Source organism: Octodon degus, unplaced genomic scaffold, assembly GCF_000260255.1.
Source record: "Octodon degus isolate 3935 unplaced genomic scaffold, OctDeg1.0 scaffold00131, whole genome shotgun sequence".
Taxonomy (NCBI): Eukaryota; Metazoa; Chordata; class Mammalia; order Rodentia; family Octodontidae; genus Octodon; species Octodon degus.
Window position 1 is genome coordinate 7,800,678 of NW_004524707.1, and position 14,455 is coordinate 7,815,132.

Below are 14,455 nucleotides of genomic sequence, written 5' to 3' on the forward strand. Positions count from 1 at the left end.
GGGCAGTGGGGCTCCTCTTGGTTTTTCTTTGCACTTCACCTTTCCACTCATTACTGGCCACAACCTGCAGGGTCTGTGTAACTCAAAACAGGCTTGTTTTCCTCTCGCTGTCCTGCAGGGTTCAGGCCTGGCCTCTGGTCCCCACTCCCAATTCCCTCTCCTCAGCCCCTCTTGTCCCATGAACATGCTTGAGGTGTCTCAGTGGGCTCTCCAGCAGGCCCGGGAAAACTCAGTACTTGACTGCTTTTGAATTTAGTGCTCAACATCTTCATGCAGAAATTGTCCCAGGTAGTGGTATTTGATACACTGGAATTTGGGTATCAACTACTGCACTCACTACCCTCTCCAGGGAAGAGCCGGTGGGTGGGGCATTTGCTCGCCTAGGAGCATGCTGAGCCTCCTGGAGCCAGTCAGTGATGAATAGAGGTACACCTATACTCTGCTCCATTTTCCTCAGAACTTTCTCCTCCCACTTGTTACCCATTTTCTTCAGCACTTATGTATTTTACAACTTTGTTTCACTGGGACACAGCTCTTTGGGACAGAGTGCCATTTCTATTCTGTGGCTATCTTGGTACTATTTGACCCAAAGCTTTTGACTGTATTCTGGTCTTTTCTGGTTTTTCCTCAATCCTAAATTTATTTTGTACCTCCCCTTACTTCAACAAATACCAAAACCTTTGTAACTGGCTACATTAACAGCTTGTATTGCACACATCATGAGTACAGCCCTACAGCCACCTCAAGAGCAAATTCCCTACCTGGGAATGGCAGTGTCCATTCCATCTGTCACATACAAATGTCTTCATTGGTGTAGGTGTGTGAAATTAAGTTGGAGCACACCTCTCTTGTTTTTAGTGCTTACCAGGCTTGATACATTTTCAATTTGAACTTATTTCCTGCCATTCTAGCTAAGAAACTTGAGACTAAGCTCTGTAATAGCACAATTAGATTTAAGGAAATGGTTTCCAAATTCCTTTTTAGAAGTACTTATTTCCTCTAATTTATTATTTCTTATAGACATGGTCTTACTATGTAGTTCAGGCTGGCCTTGAACTCACAGCAATTCTTTCTCAACCTTCCAAGAAGGGATTACAGGTGCACAGTACCAACTCTGGCTCTAAAACATAACTTACCTATTAAAAATTCCTTTTACAACTTAATTTTCTAAAGTTTTTCATGTTTAGACTAGGAAACTTCCCTAGAATTTTAAGAAGGTGCTATTTCTTTGGTCATTTTAGAGTAATCCCCACAGTATTGTATCCTACCTCTCACTGCATTTTAAAAAAATCAACTCTGGGGGCCGGGGAGATGGCTCAGTAGAATAAGTGCTTGCCTGGCAAGCACAAGGGCCTAAGTTCAATCCCCGGTTGGGGGGGGGGGGAATCAACTCTGATACAGTAAGCATTAACCTAGGTGGAGTTCAACATGCAGGTAGGTTTCATTGATACTCAAATAAACAGGTCTCAAAACTGTGTATTAGTTCTGAAGAATGAGTTCAAAACTTCTCAGAAATAACTTAGGGTAACAAATTAAATATTAAGAGCCCATAGCATGCAGATACAGCTCAGCACAAACTGGGCACTTGTGTGCATTTGTTGAGTAGCATATCCATCTATGAAGAACTGAGGTAAACGTGCACTTTCTAGCATTGTGACTGGACAAGAACATTTGTTTAGTCAGAGTGAGGAAAAACATTTTGTCCATTGGACTTTTTAAAACTCACAACTGAAAAAAATAAAATAAAAAATAAAACTCACAACTGGTTCCCATCAAAGCCCAACAGGCAGCATCACTTCCTCCAGCACTCAGTGGTGTGCACTAGGAAAACACCAAGCACGGAATGAGATGCTCTTACCTAGAAATTGAAGTAGTAACCAGGTCTTGTTTGGAGACGTATATTCGAAGACACTAAAAACTAGAATGGCCTGTTAAATTAGAATCAGGCTCTAAAAGCAGCTGCAGTAAATTCCATTAATCTTCACCTGAGAAATATTGCTAAAACCAGTGACACAGCCAAATGTTGGGACTGACATGAATTTGTTCTCTGCAGTTACATGTCCTTCAGGGAAGTTTCAAACACACAAATGTTACAACTAATGTCACTACATTAGGTATTTATGGAACTTAAAAGGCTTAAGCTTCACTTGGCATTCATCATTACAAAGTTAAGAATAGGGTTAATAATAAATAATGCTGGAACAAACATGTTAACATCTTAAAGTCAGTCAGCAATGCACTTTTTTTTGGCTTAGGGTCTATGCTGCTCAGGCTGCCTAGAACTTGCAGAGATCCTCCTGCCTCAGCCTCATTTAGTTAGCACTGAACAGTTTAACAGCACACTGCATGTTATGAATGAATGTGCTTTTAGCATTTTTAAAGTATCTGCAAGTAATGTTAACTTGCTAGGTTTGAGTGGAATCAGAGGCAACATTTACCCACAGTTAAGATCTGGTGTTAGCGAATGTTTACTATTTACAAGGTTTAAAAAATATATATAGCCAGTAGTTTTTCCTCTTTCCACATTCCTCAACCGTCTGTGACACAGGGTGACATGTTCAAAACTGATGCTACAATGATTTTGAATATGAGAACTTAAGAGTGAATTACTTTCATGGGTAGGACTGATTAATAAAGACCAAACCAGATACAGTTTAATGTATTTTAATAGCAAACTTACAGGAACAGCACAGAAAGACAGACAACATTAAAAACATGTACTAGCATGTAAGACAACTCAGTTAGAAAAGTATAGTGACTGGATGGAATCCACTGTATGATAAAAATGCTACAAACACCATTTAGTTGCTGTCAATAAGAAATTTACTCGTTTTAAAAAAATCCAAATGCTGGCGTTTTCCAGAAAAATTTAACAGATTTTTATTTATAATTGTTATAAAGTTGAAGTGCTGAAACTTGTTCACTGAAACATTTTTGACTTGCATTAATGCTTTACATCCCGCATGAAGATAAAAATTCACACACAAATGAAAATGGAAAAACTGCCAATACCTGATTTCTGTCCCCTATTTTCCACTCGCAATCATGTACTTAGGTACCTTTTGACCCCACGGAAAAAAAACAAAAAACAAAAAACCTAACATTCAAAACTACCAATAACAGGAAGAAGAAAAAAAAATTTGAGAATGAAATGTTTCCCACCATAGTGGACTCTTAAGCACGTTCTCCACGTATGCGGCGTGCTAGTTGGATATCTTTTGGCATAATTGTTACACGTTTGGCGTGGATGGCACACAAGTTGGTATCTTCAAACAGGCCAACCAGATAGGCCTCACTTGCCTCCTGTAACAAGAAGAAAACTTACTAGTGGTGTTATTTCTAACAGATGAAGCACACATAGAGTTCAAACTAGGTTTCTAACACTTAAAGATACAAACTTTTTAGGTCCCAGCATACCAGCCTGGGCTCTTTACACTTCAATCTATTATGTTTAGGAGACGTGCTGTCTCCTACTAAGTACTTTCTTTCCACCCATTTCTTGCTAAAATTCTTTCAAGGTACTATCTGTACTACTTAAAACTGCTAGCTTTAGGAATGAGCCATCCAAGGAGGCTTGGTATGTGAAGAGGTTCCATTTAAAGTACAGATTAGTAAATTTTAGTGGTCTAAAAAGTTGAAAATTGTAAGTTAAAACATCTGCTTCCTTTGAGTTTTTTTTTTGAAACAGGGTCTTGCTATGTAGTTCAGGATGGCCTCACACTCAACAGTGATCCTCCTGCCCCAGTCTCCTAAGCACTGAGATTACAGACAAGAAGCACTAAGGCTGGCTGCTTACTCACTGAAATAAAATTGTTTTTCTAAGTAGTTACCAGCCCAACTGCTTTATTTGGATTTGGAGCATTAAATGAGATGTTAATTGGCGCTCTCTCCTCAACAAGGAAGTTTCTCTTTCCAAAATATATTTGGGAGTCAAGACTATATTCCCCACAGGCGAAAGAGCATTCCTCTTGCCAGTGTTCTCAGTACACTTAACCCTCAACTCATTACTCGAGATTCAAGTGACTATACTGCTTTCCAGTTATTTAATAACAGAGAACTTATTTTATACTCCCAATACACTGTCCTCACAGATATTTGACATTTGCTGCTTTATTTTTATATCTAACACCTTCATTAAAAAAATTATTCATCCTTTTTTTTGTTTTGGTGCAACTGGGGATTGAACTCAGGCCTTGCACTTGCCAGGGAAGCGTATTCATCCTTTCTTTTTGTTTGTTTTGAGACAGGGTCTCGGGGCCAGGGGCCAGGGAAATAGCTCAGCGGTATGAGCTCCTGCCTGGCAAGGCTGATTTCAAGCCCTGGGGGTGGGGGATGGTGGAGAGAGGGGGAGAAAGGAAAGAGAGGGAGAGGGAGGGGGGAGGGAGAGAATGAGCATAGGAGCTCAGGCTGGCTGTGAGCTGTGTAGCCCAGGCTAGTCTTGAACTTGCAATGATCCTCCTGCCTCAGCCTCTCTCTGAAGGACTCACAATTCTCTGAAGGAAGAAATCAGGTTAATGTGCTTAATTCATTTGTGACACAGCAGTGTGTAATTCTCTCACTGCTGGGGGCTCTGAACCACTAGTGGCACAAGCCATCAGGAATGTGTTAACACAGCATTTTAGGATTATATACATCTAGAATACTTTAATGAAAAGCAAAGCCAGGCATGACTGCTTTAAGTTGAAGCCAGGCTGGCTACACGATGAGATCCTATCTCAAAAAAAGTCAAAATGTGCCATAGATTCAAGATCACTCAGAGCATATCACCTGCTGACTGCTCTGATGCTGGGCTCTCAACTGTCCTAACCTGGCTGTCAGTTTGCATGGGTTTTGTCTGGTCAGCTCTGCAAGATTTCTGAACCCACCAGGGTTTCACTTTCTGGGGCTCCTCTCAACTTTGGGATCTTCCACCTAAGTCTCTTTTCACCCAGATATAGTAAGGTTATGGAGTACATTATAGGGGCTGGGGAAATGGCTCAGTATAGTAAGCACTTGCCTGGCAAGTGCAAGGGCCTGAGTTTGATTCCCAGTTATACATACATACACATACACATACACACACACACACACACACACACACACACACAGCACATTATAGGGGCCAGGGAGATGGCTCAGTAGAGTAAGTGCTTCCCTGGCAAGTGCAAGGGCCTGAGTTCAAACCCCGGTTCCATCAAAACAATAAATTACTTTAATACAAAGTACATTATAAAGACTGCCACATTAATTTGACTCAATATAATTTTAAAATAAGACATTTCTCAATTACAAAACAGTGTTAATTTGTGGTATTTTGTGTGTTTTTAAAAAGATTTTTTAATTTTATGTATTTGGTACAGGGTCTGACTATGCAATGCAGATTCATAGTGATCCTCCAGTTTTCAGCCTCCCCAGCGCTGGGACTATAGGTGTGTGCCACCACAGACAGTGGTCAACGGCTCAGCATGCCCCAGGGGCGGGGCCAGTGATCAAACCCTGGTCCCTGCACTTGGTAAAGCAGCGCTTAGTCTGCTGAGCCATCTTGCCAGATATGGTTATATATGTATTTTTTTTTCCCCAGTACCTGGGATTGAACTCAGGACCTTGTGCTTGTCAGGCAAGTAATTATTCTACTGAGCTACCTCCCTGGCCCTATATTTTGTGTATTTGGTGGCTGGCTTTACTATCTTCCAAAACATTACCAATTAAAAAAAATATGAATGTGTTTTAAACTCTCAAGACATTAAAAGTCAGAGCTATTTTTTTGTTTTTGTTTTTGTTTTTGCGGTGCAAGGGATCAACCTCAGGACCTTGCACTTATACCGCTGAGTTATCTCCCTGGACCAAGGCTAAAATTTTTAGTTTTGTTAGTGCAGTAGTCCTCTTTGCCCATGGTTTTACTTTCCAGTCAACCATGGTCTTAAAAACTAGAAAATTCCAGAAATACACTGCAGGTGTGGAGATGTGTTACTATAATCCCAGCACTTGAATGAGGCAGGAGTGCCATGAGTTCAAGGTCAGCCTGGGCTATGCAGTGAGACCCTGGGCTCTCAGATCCCCAAATATAAATTTTAAATAACTTTCTCTAACAATATATTGTTATAATTGTTTCATTTTATCATTAGTTATTGTCACATTTTACTGTGCTTAATTTATTAAGTTTACCACCATTTTGTGGAAAATATAGGAAAATGCATTGTAAATACAGGATTTCGTACTATTTGTGGTTTCACAGAACGTATTCTCCACAAGCCAAAGGGTAGTACATTTACAAAGCTATGGGGGCTGGGGAGATGGCTCAGGAGAGCAAGTGCTTGCCTCACAAGTGCAAGGACCTGAGTTCAATCCCAGGGTCCACTAAAAAAAAAGAAAAAAAGAGAGTTAAGTTATGAATTGTGTAATTCTAAAGCTCGGAGTAAATTTCAAATGCTATTTTTTATTATCTGCTTCCATCAGCAAGTTACTCTATTATCTCAGAAGTGCTTAAAAAAATAAGCTTTACAAAATAAAGTGTACTAATAAAAAAAAGGCTTGTAACAATTAACTCTTTCCAATATAAACAAGTTAAGCACTTACACTTTTTCGACAAGCATAACCAAACAGCAACAAATTTTAAAAAGATGGATCTTTTATCCAGAATATTTAGAAACCTAAATTTATAAGTCTGTAACTGACACCTAAACTCCAAAGTCCTGGACTTCCAAGTGCAGTGCTTTGCTCTTTAAGTAGTTTTGCTAATAACTAGCAAACAAAATGAGCAGTTTTACCCTATTCTAGAGAATCTTAGTAATGTTTCTGATTTAGTAATAAATGAAACAGGAAATGGAGATTACCAGCTATTAAAACAAAAAAAGTTCTAAGTAACCCAGGGGAAGATTTTAGTAGTTGAAATTTCCACCTACTGACTATTTAATGGATGCCTATTCCTGGAATTCACCAATCAAATGAAGTTTAGACTAACCATAGAAACAGCTTAGCCAATGACATTTCAGGGTAGAATCCACCTATCATATCTTTCTCACATATAATGCAAAACCCAGGCACAGCAACAGCAGCCTTGAAAATCCTCCAATAGAGTATATGTAGATTCTAAACCAGTGACAGTGAACCTTCTGGAGAGAAGTGCCCAAAATGCAATCCCCAAATCACTTACTGTGAAATGCCAACACTGCAATTAAACCTGAATATTCAGATTTTAGTCTAGAAAAAAACCTATACATTAATATCTTTTGTCTTGAAATAACGTGTGTCATAGGCTCGCCACCAGTGTTCTAGATCATCCTCCCAGATTTTGATTTAGGTCTACAATGGCACCAAGTACTCTGTGCTTTTAATTACCCTCAGGTTTCTAAAGGAGCTCATGGTCCTACCTTATTTTGAGATAAGCGATCTAAACAATGCCAACCAGATAGAATAAAATAGGTTACTTAGGTAACTGATGTCCATTATACCTCACATATGGGTTTTTGTCAAAAAAAAAAAAAAAAAAAATTTTTCTTTTTTAAATGTATCTCACAAAGGATCTCACTACAGCTAGGACTTGTGGTGATCCTTTCTTCAGCCTCCCCAGCATTGAGATTACAGGTGTGTGCCACCATGCCCAGTCTTATTTTACTTGTTTTACGTAGCCATGTACAGCATAATCTCCCACAAGTCCTGCCACTCTGGAGCTAAGGTTAAATTCAGTATGTTCCCCATTTAACTGGAAACTTATAACCCCCTAGCAAGCTTCAAATCTCCTTTAATTCCTATCAATCAAACCTAACCATAATTAATCACTGCTTTTTCTTCATATGCTTGTTTTGGGAAGACAAGATTTTCCTACGCAGCTGACTTTACACCTAACGCCCTTTGACTTTGAACTCAAGGTCCTCCTGCCTCAGCCTTCCAGCACTCAGATCACGTATGTATGCCACTATGCCCAGTAACTGATGCACAATTTCTTATTGCTGCCTGTTCCATCTACCTATTAAGCTCTCTACACCTGTGTCTTCTCAGCTCCAGGACATTCAAGCAGTCCTTTTATACTAGTCCAAGTTTGAAACTAAGGCCAAAATGTATACACCTCTAGTCCTTACACCTAATGCCCCACAATGTATAGAAGCCAGCATTTTCTGTTTTTATTTAAGTACTGTGTGTATTTAAATTTGGCACTGGGAATTGAATTTAGGGCCTCATGCTTGCCAGGCAGGAACATCCCTACCCTCCCGCGCTGAACATTGTTTTTAATGCAATGTTTAAAATTTTAAAATAGCTTTAAAGTACAATAGGTCCATTTCTTCTTTTTTTAAAATCTTTTTGAGGCAGGGTCTCGCTATAGTTCAGGCTGGCCTAGAATTCAAGTGATCTTCCTGCTTCAGCCAAGTGCTTGGACTATAGGTAGGTGCCACAACACCCAGGTTACCTGTGGCATTTTCTATGTGTATTGAATAACTTGACCTTTCTGAAGTCTCCTCACCAGTGATTCAACCAGTTTTCAAGATTGATTGTCTATGCACAGAGATTTCAAATTGTTCTTGGTACATAGTCCTACAACAAAAACCCTATCTTCTTCATCTTACCTGCAAAGCACCAATAGCTGCGCTCTGGAAGCGCAGATCTGTTTTGAAGTCCTGAGCAATTTCTCGAACCAGACGCTGGAAAGGAAGTTTGCGAATCAGAAGTTCAGTGGACTTCTGATAACGTCTAATTTCACGGAGTGCCACAGTCCCAGGCCTTAAAAAAACAAAAACATTAAAAGAAACTTACCAGATACACATGTAACACAAAAGGGTTCATTCCTTTCAAAGGTATGCATTAATATTTCAAAAAGTAAGCCATTCCACTATTTGTCAGCTTCAGTAACAAATCTGATAAATTTGAGACCTGAACTTTCAAGTCTATTTTTGTTTTTAGACTGGTCCCGACTGGCCCCAAACTCTCAGCCTCTGAAGTGCTGAGATTACAGGTGTGGGCCACCACACCCAGCTCCAGTCTATTAAGAGTAATAACAAAAGCCAGGTGTGGTGGTACAAGTCTGTAATCCCAGCACTTGCTAAACTATGAGGATCGAGTTGAGACCAGCCTAATTTGCAGAGACCCTGTCTCAAAATCACAAAAAGTGTAATTCTAAGCTGGACATGGCTGCATACCTCTGTAATCCCAGCACTGAGAAGCTGAGGCAGGAGGATTCAAAGTTTGAGTTCACTCCGGGCAATTTGGCAAGTACCTATGATCCCCAGCAGTCAGAAGGCAGAGACAGTAGGATTACTGCTCAGTTCAAGGCCAGCCCGGGCACATGAGTTCAAAACCAAACTAGGCTAATACTGAGACTGTCACGAAAAAAGTAAAAATAAATTAAAAAGGGCTAGGGGTAACAGCCTTGGGTTCAATACCCAACAATGGGGTTGGGGGGAGGGAAAAAAAAAAAGGCAAGAAATGACAGGGACCTTATCAAAGCCCTGTCTGCCCTTAGACCTGCCAATGTAACACAATATGCTCCACTTAAAACATGGCTAGCATCTTTTCCAGGATGCTTGCACTGTTGACCATCTTTCATGAATGACTGAATTTGAACTTCCCCACCTTTCTTTTTTTTACTAATTGCCTACAAAGAATTTACCTTTAAGCTTGACTTGTTTTACTGTATGAGCTTTTATTTCAAGTTAACAGCAATTTGTAGTTCACCTGAGTATGGACAACTTCTGCCCTCTAATGGCAGATGTCCTTAATAACACTGCTTAGGTCAAAAATGTGTTTTTAAAAAAAAGTAAATGAAAGATGGGGATTTTTATTATCTCCTGATCCTGGCTATTATTTTACTGTAAGCAAGGAAAGATATCACAAAAAGTGTAAAGAACTTTAATATTAAAAATGTACTAACAAAATGCTTACATACTCCATTAATATCAGTGATTTTAAGTCTTCATAAGCCTCTAGGTCAGATTATGGACTCAAAATTAAATGTTTCCAATCTAAATATCCAGCTGAAATAGTCAAAGGGGAAACAGCTTCCCTAAGCCAAAAACTTTGCAACTGCTATCTTTTTGTCAGAACGAATGAATACTCATGGACAAACTTTATCCTATTTTTTTCCTTTTCAATACCTGTAACGATGAGGTTTCTTCACCCCTCCAGTAGAGGGCGCACTCTTACGAGCGGCTTTTGTAGCCAATTGTTTCCTGGGCGCTTTACCACCGGTGGATTTACGGGCAGTCTGCTTGGTACGAGCCATGGTACTGGGACCTCCTTACTGAGGTATCAGCATTAAAAAAGAAAAACAAATCACCATAAGCAACTACTGAACATTTGGGTTTTCCTGCCTTAAACCCCCCCCACCTGGAAACTATGCCCTGTATACAAATAAAGTCCGTAATGTTATATAATTCGAAAGGGTGCAGCTCTAGTTTACCATCCAAATATGACTCCTTGTAACAAATGTGACTCCTTGAAAATACTGATTGTATCTCAAAAAACCGATTTCTGAGCAACATGGAAAAAAGGTCCCTAATACCCTTCGATCCGCTTTAATTAAAGCAAAAATTAGAAATATCTGTAAACATTCGATCCATAAATCAAAAGAACGAAAGGTCGAGTCAAATTACAGCAAAAAAGGTTTCCGATTGGTCGCCCCCCTAGCGCCTGGCAGTTGATACATTCACCTAAATATCTGAAAACATTCTTGGTTTCGTATTTTCAGTTGTATTGACCAAGAAAAAAAAAAAAAGAAAAAGAAAAAGAAGTCCCGAAAAACAGGAACAGCTACCCTGATGAGCTTTCTACAAAGCACAGTGCTGCGTCCAGCCCTCACAGTCTTCGCAAAGCAATAAACTGCCCCGCACCCAGGTTTAATTAACGCGACACCAGCCGTCCGGTCCACCCGGGCCCCGCGTAAACTTTTGGTTCGGTCTCCGAGGTCCCGGCCTGGGCTCCCTACCGCTTCGAGCGGGCACTACCGCCGCCCCAGCCCGAGCAAAATGGAAACAATCGCGAAACGGATCCGGTTCCCTTCCAGGGACAAAACAACAAATAGCTCGAAAATACCCGATCCCCTGCCACGTGCCAGTTCCCAAATGCAAGTTTTTTCTTTTGCATTTCAAATGAATCAAGTTTCGGTTTCTCAAAAAAATGAGGAAAATGTTATTCTTAAAAAAAAAAAATTACCTCTCTTTTTTAAATGTGGAAGAGAGAAACGGGAAAAATATGGTCGGTGACCAGAGAAGAGAGACAAGATGGTGAAGCTCAGCAACAACTGTGGAGAGGCAGCAAAACGCGAATTACCCCAGGCTGGGAAGTGGTGGCGATTTCCACCCCTTTCCCGCCCGAAAACTGCGGCTTGGCCCGGGATGCCACGGCCCAAGAGCCCCGCGGGTCCTGGTGAGGGTCTAGGATCCGAGAAGGGGACGGCGGGCGGGCTTTTGTTGAAGAAAGAGCAGACCCAGAGGCGGAGGGAGCCCAGGCTAAGCGCCGCGGCGGAGGAACTATAGGATGAGGCGCAGAGCCGGGAAGAAGCTGCCGCCGCCGCTGCCGCCACCGCCGGCGGCGGGGAGAACTCGTTCTTCACCTCCGTTTCTGGGCCAAAAAGTTTGTGGACCATGCCAGACAGGCTGTGGGACCCGTTCCCGCACCGCCTGGGTCCGCACGGGGCTGGCGGCAAGCGGGAATCGGTTGTGGGGAAGTGGGCCGACGGGGAAACTTACCCCCCTTCTCCTTTGGCTGGAGCTCGGCGAGCGAGAGGCGGCGCTGGAGTTAGACGGCGACGGCAGCTCGGCGGCGGCTGCGAACACAATTGAAAGATGGCTGACACCGAGGCTAGCCCCCAACACACGCACTCCGCCCCCGCGCCGCACGCCAGCCAATCACACACAATGGAGGGAAGGCTCGGCTCCGCCCCCGGCCCGGCGCTCGCTCCCCGCTCCGCCCCTTCCCCCCGCCCGCGCCGGTTCGCTGGCGCGCGCTCGCCCCTCCTCGGCGCTTCGCCTAGCTCCCCTCCCAGCAGCCCCTTGCGGTGTATACAAACACAAAGACACGTCGAGGTGGCCGCTCCCGCCTCGCACCGCGTCTGGGCTGCCAAAGGGCCCGGGTGGGAGGGGAGCGGGCGTTGACCGTGTCCGGCCTGCTGGGGTGTGCGGCGCCGCGCCTCTGCGGGCCCCGCGCGGTTCGGGCGCGGCGGGGGCTGGGCGGCTGCAGCGCCTCGTGGAAAGAGCCCAGACAGGAAGCTCGCCGTGAGAGGACGGCGCCGCGGGGCGGGCGGGCTAGGCCGGCGGCCTCTTCCGGCTGCACACAGCTGTGTGGCGCGGTCCTGCGGCCTGATACCGGCCGCCGGGTGTGGCCGCCCTCGCGGGTCAGTTAGGGAGCTGGGCGACGCGGGGCCCTGCGGGCAGCTGCGCTTCGTGTACCCCCGTAGCGCGCGTGGCCCCGGCCCCTGCTGCAGCCGCTCCGTCGCGGGAGCGCGTCCCGCCGCCTGAGTGGGCAGTGGGCCTCGGCCATGCCGGGTGCTGGCGAGAATGTTTGGAACCGAGTTGCTACTTTAGGGTAGTCCAGAGTTGTTAGCTTAGTTTATAAGAGGCTGAAACGGCAGAAGCAGGTGAACGTGATCGGAGAAGAGGCCCCGAACTCAAGCGGAATAGGAAACAGACTTCCTAGCCCAAGTTCTCCACATTAACTGACACTCCCGGGACCCTTCCAACTCAACCGTCTGCGCGGGACTGAAGGCACCCACTGTGGGTTCAGGGTTTCTGTAGAAGTGCCCCAAAGACACCCCAAAGCATGCATTTCCTAGTTCGACCCTGGCTGCTGTTGGTAATGTGGACCTTGTGTGAGCTGTTTGAGTCATACACACTGTCCTGAAACATGGAAATCAGATATGAAGAGGAATGGATTTGTCCGAGATAAGAGCAGACCCGAGAAACCAAAATCTCTGGGTTCTTTTTCTTCATTTCCTATTTCCTTTCGCCCTTGACCTCACTTTGTAGCCCAGGCTGGCCTTGAATTTGAGGTGATTCTCTTGCCTCAGCCATAAATGCTGGGATTACAGGCATGTGCCACCATGCCTGGCCTGTTTCATTAGTATGTTATTATGAATGTTAAGTGTCCATGATTCCTGTAATCCCAAGCGCTTAAAACAGGAGGATCACTATGATTCCGATCTGTGTAGTGAGACCCTGTACTAAATATATATACGTGATTGCTATACAGAACACATGCAATCTTCCATACTATCCTGAAAGCATCTATGCAGAGAAGCCTAGATAACTGCCAGCAAAGAATACCTATAATTCAAGCCAGATGAGTTTTTCCTACTCCCCTCCCTAGGAAATCAAAATGAGCAGGATGTAGTGGTGCTTGCGTGCACTCCGGAGGCTGAGGCAGGAGGATTATTGCAAGTTTGAGACTAGTTTGGACTAGAAAATAAGCTCAAGGCCAGACTGAATTGCATAGTGAGACCTTGTCTTAAAAAGACAAAAAAAAAAAAAAAAAAAAAAAAAAAAAAAGTTGGATTTATCTAGGAAGGCAGTTGTACTTAAATTCATCAGATCTGTTAACTTGGGTGTGGTGGCATACAACTGTAATCCCCAGCACTCAGAAGGCTAAGGCAGAAAGATTACCAGGAGTTCAAGGCCAGCCTGGGCTACCCTGGCTCAAAAACAAGAAAAAAAAGATTAAACCTCATGACTAATAGTCTCCTTGTATGTTATGAGTTTTTCTCATGATTTCTGACTTTAAGCATATTTCTGAGGACTAGAAAAACTTTCAGTCACTTCTTGTGGCATGTACCTGTAATCTCACTGCTTTGTGGAGGCTGAGGCATAAAGATCACAAATTTGAGCCCATCCTGGGCAATTTAGTGACTGTGAGATTCACAAAATGACATTTAAAAAGGATTACAGTGTAGTTCAATGTGAAGGTCCTATGTTCAATTCCCAGTGCCACAACAAAACAAAGCAACACGCTCTCTTTTTCAGGTGAAAAAATTCTCATTTTGTATTTGGAACATCTTGGCTGTCCATCTAGGTAGCATGCAATTTTGTGTGCATGTGGTGTTGGGGATTGTGCATGCTGGGCAGTGCCCTACTACTGAGATGTGAACCCTTACCCTGTCCATCTGAAACCAGAAAGTACTAATTTATTTGTGTGAAAGGAGATCCCAAGTTTTCTAGTTGTGGATTGAGTACTTAAGCACCTAGGTAGGTGACTAGTTATCTTCTCAGTGGTTTCAGGAATTTTTCTCATTGGGTGACTATGAAGCATTGCTAGCTATTCCACACACTTTAGGGTGTTGGGAATTTAGCAGCAAATTCCCCAGCAACACTGACGTGCTAATAGGATTTAAGTTCTCTCAAAGCTCTGCTTTGCGCTTGGCCAGGGAGCAGGGCTATTGGGAGCCCCAAAAGTGAAAAGCTATAGCAAAAGGGGAAGAGGACTGTAGAGACCAGGTTGTAGTGGAGGAAAGCTGTTAAGGTGAGATCCCCCCCCCCCCAAAAAAAAAGGGTTGGCC

General features: G+C 43.2%; 1 protein-coding gene across 2 annotated transcripts; it reads right to left on the minus strand.

The window, feature by feature from the left end:
- Nucleotides 1–2,651: 2,651 nt before the first annotated feature.
- Nucleotides 2,652–11,749, minus strand: LOC101578708 (histone H3.3). 2 transcript variants are annotated; one of them, XM_004641175.2, is made up of 4 exons: nucleotides 11,658–11,749; nucleotides 10,065–10,210; nucleotides 8,541–8,694; nucleotides 2,652–3,303 (listed from the first exon to the last, which is right to left on the minus strand). In XM_004641175.2, the coding sequence occupies exons 2-4, from the start codon at nucleotides 10,190–10,192 to the stop codon at nucleotides 3,175–3,177; spliced, it is 411 nt and encodes a 136-aa protein (XP_004641232.1). In that variant the 5' UTR covers nucleotides 10,193–10,210; nucleotides 11,658–11,749; the 3' UTR covers nucleotides 2,652–3,174. The 2 variants fall into 2 exon arrangements, with proteins under 2 accessions (XP_004641232.1, XP_023556947.1); XM_023701179.1 differs by having other exon boundaries at nucleotides 10,065–10,219; nucleotides 11,658–11,734.
- Nucleotides 11,750–14,455: the final 2,706 nt, after the last annotated feature.

Excerpts from the sequence above, each read along its gene's own strand:
- LOC101578708 (XM_004641175.2), bottom strand. The coding sequence starts at position 10,192 with ATGGCTCGTACCAAGCAGACTGCCCGTAAATCCACCGGTGGTAAAGCG. Across the intron at positions 8,695-10,064 it reads AAGAAACCTCATCGTTACAG|GCCTGGGACTGTGGCACTCC; the intron begins GTATTGAAAAGG and ends TGTTTTTTTAAG. Across the intron at positions 3,304-8,540 it reads CAGCTATTGGTGCTTTGCAG|GAGGCAAGTGAGGCCTATCT; the intron begins GTAAGATGAAGA and ends TTCTTGTTACAG.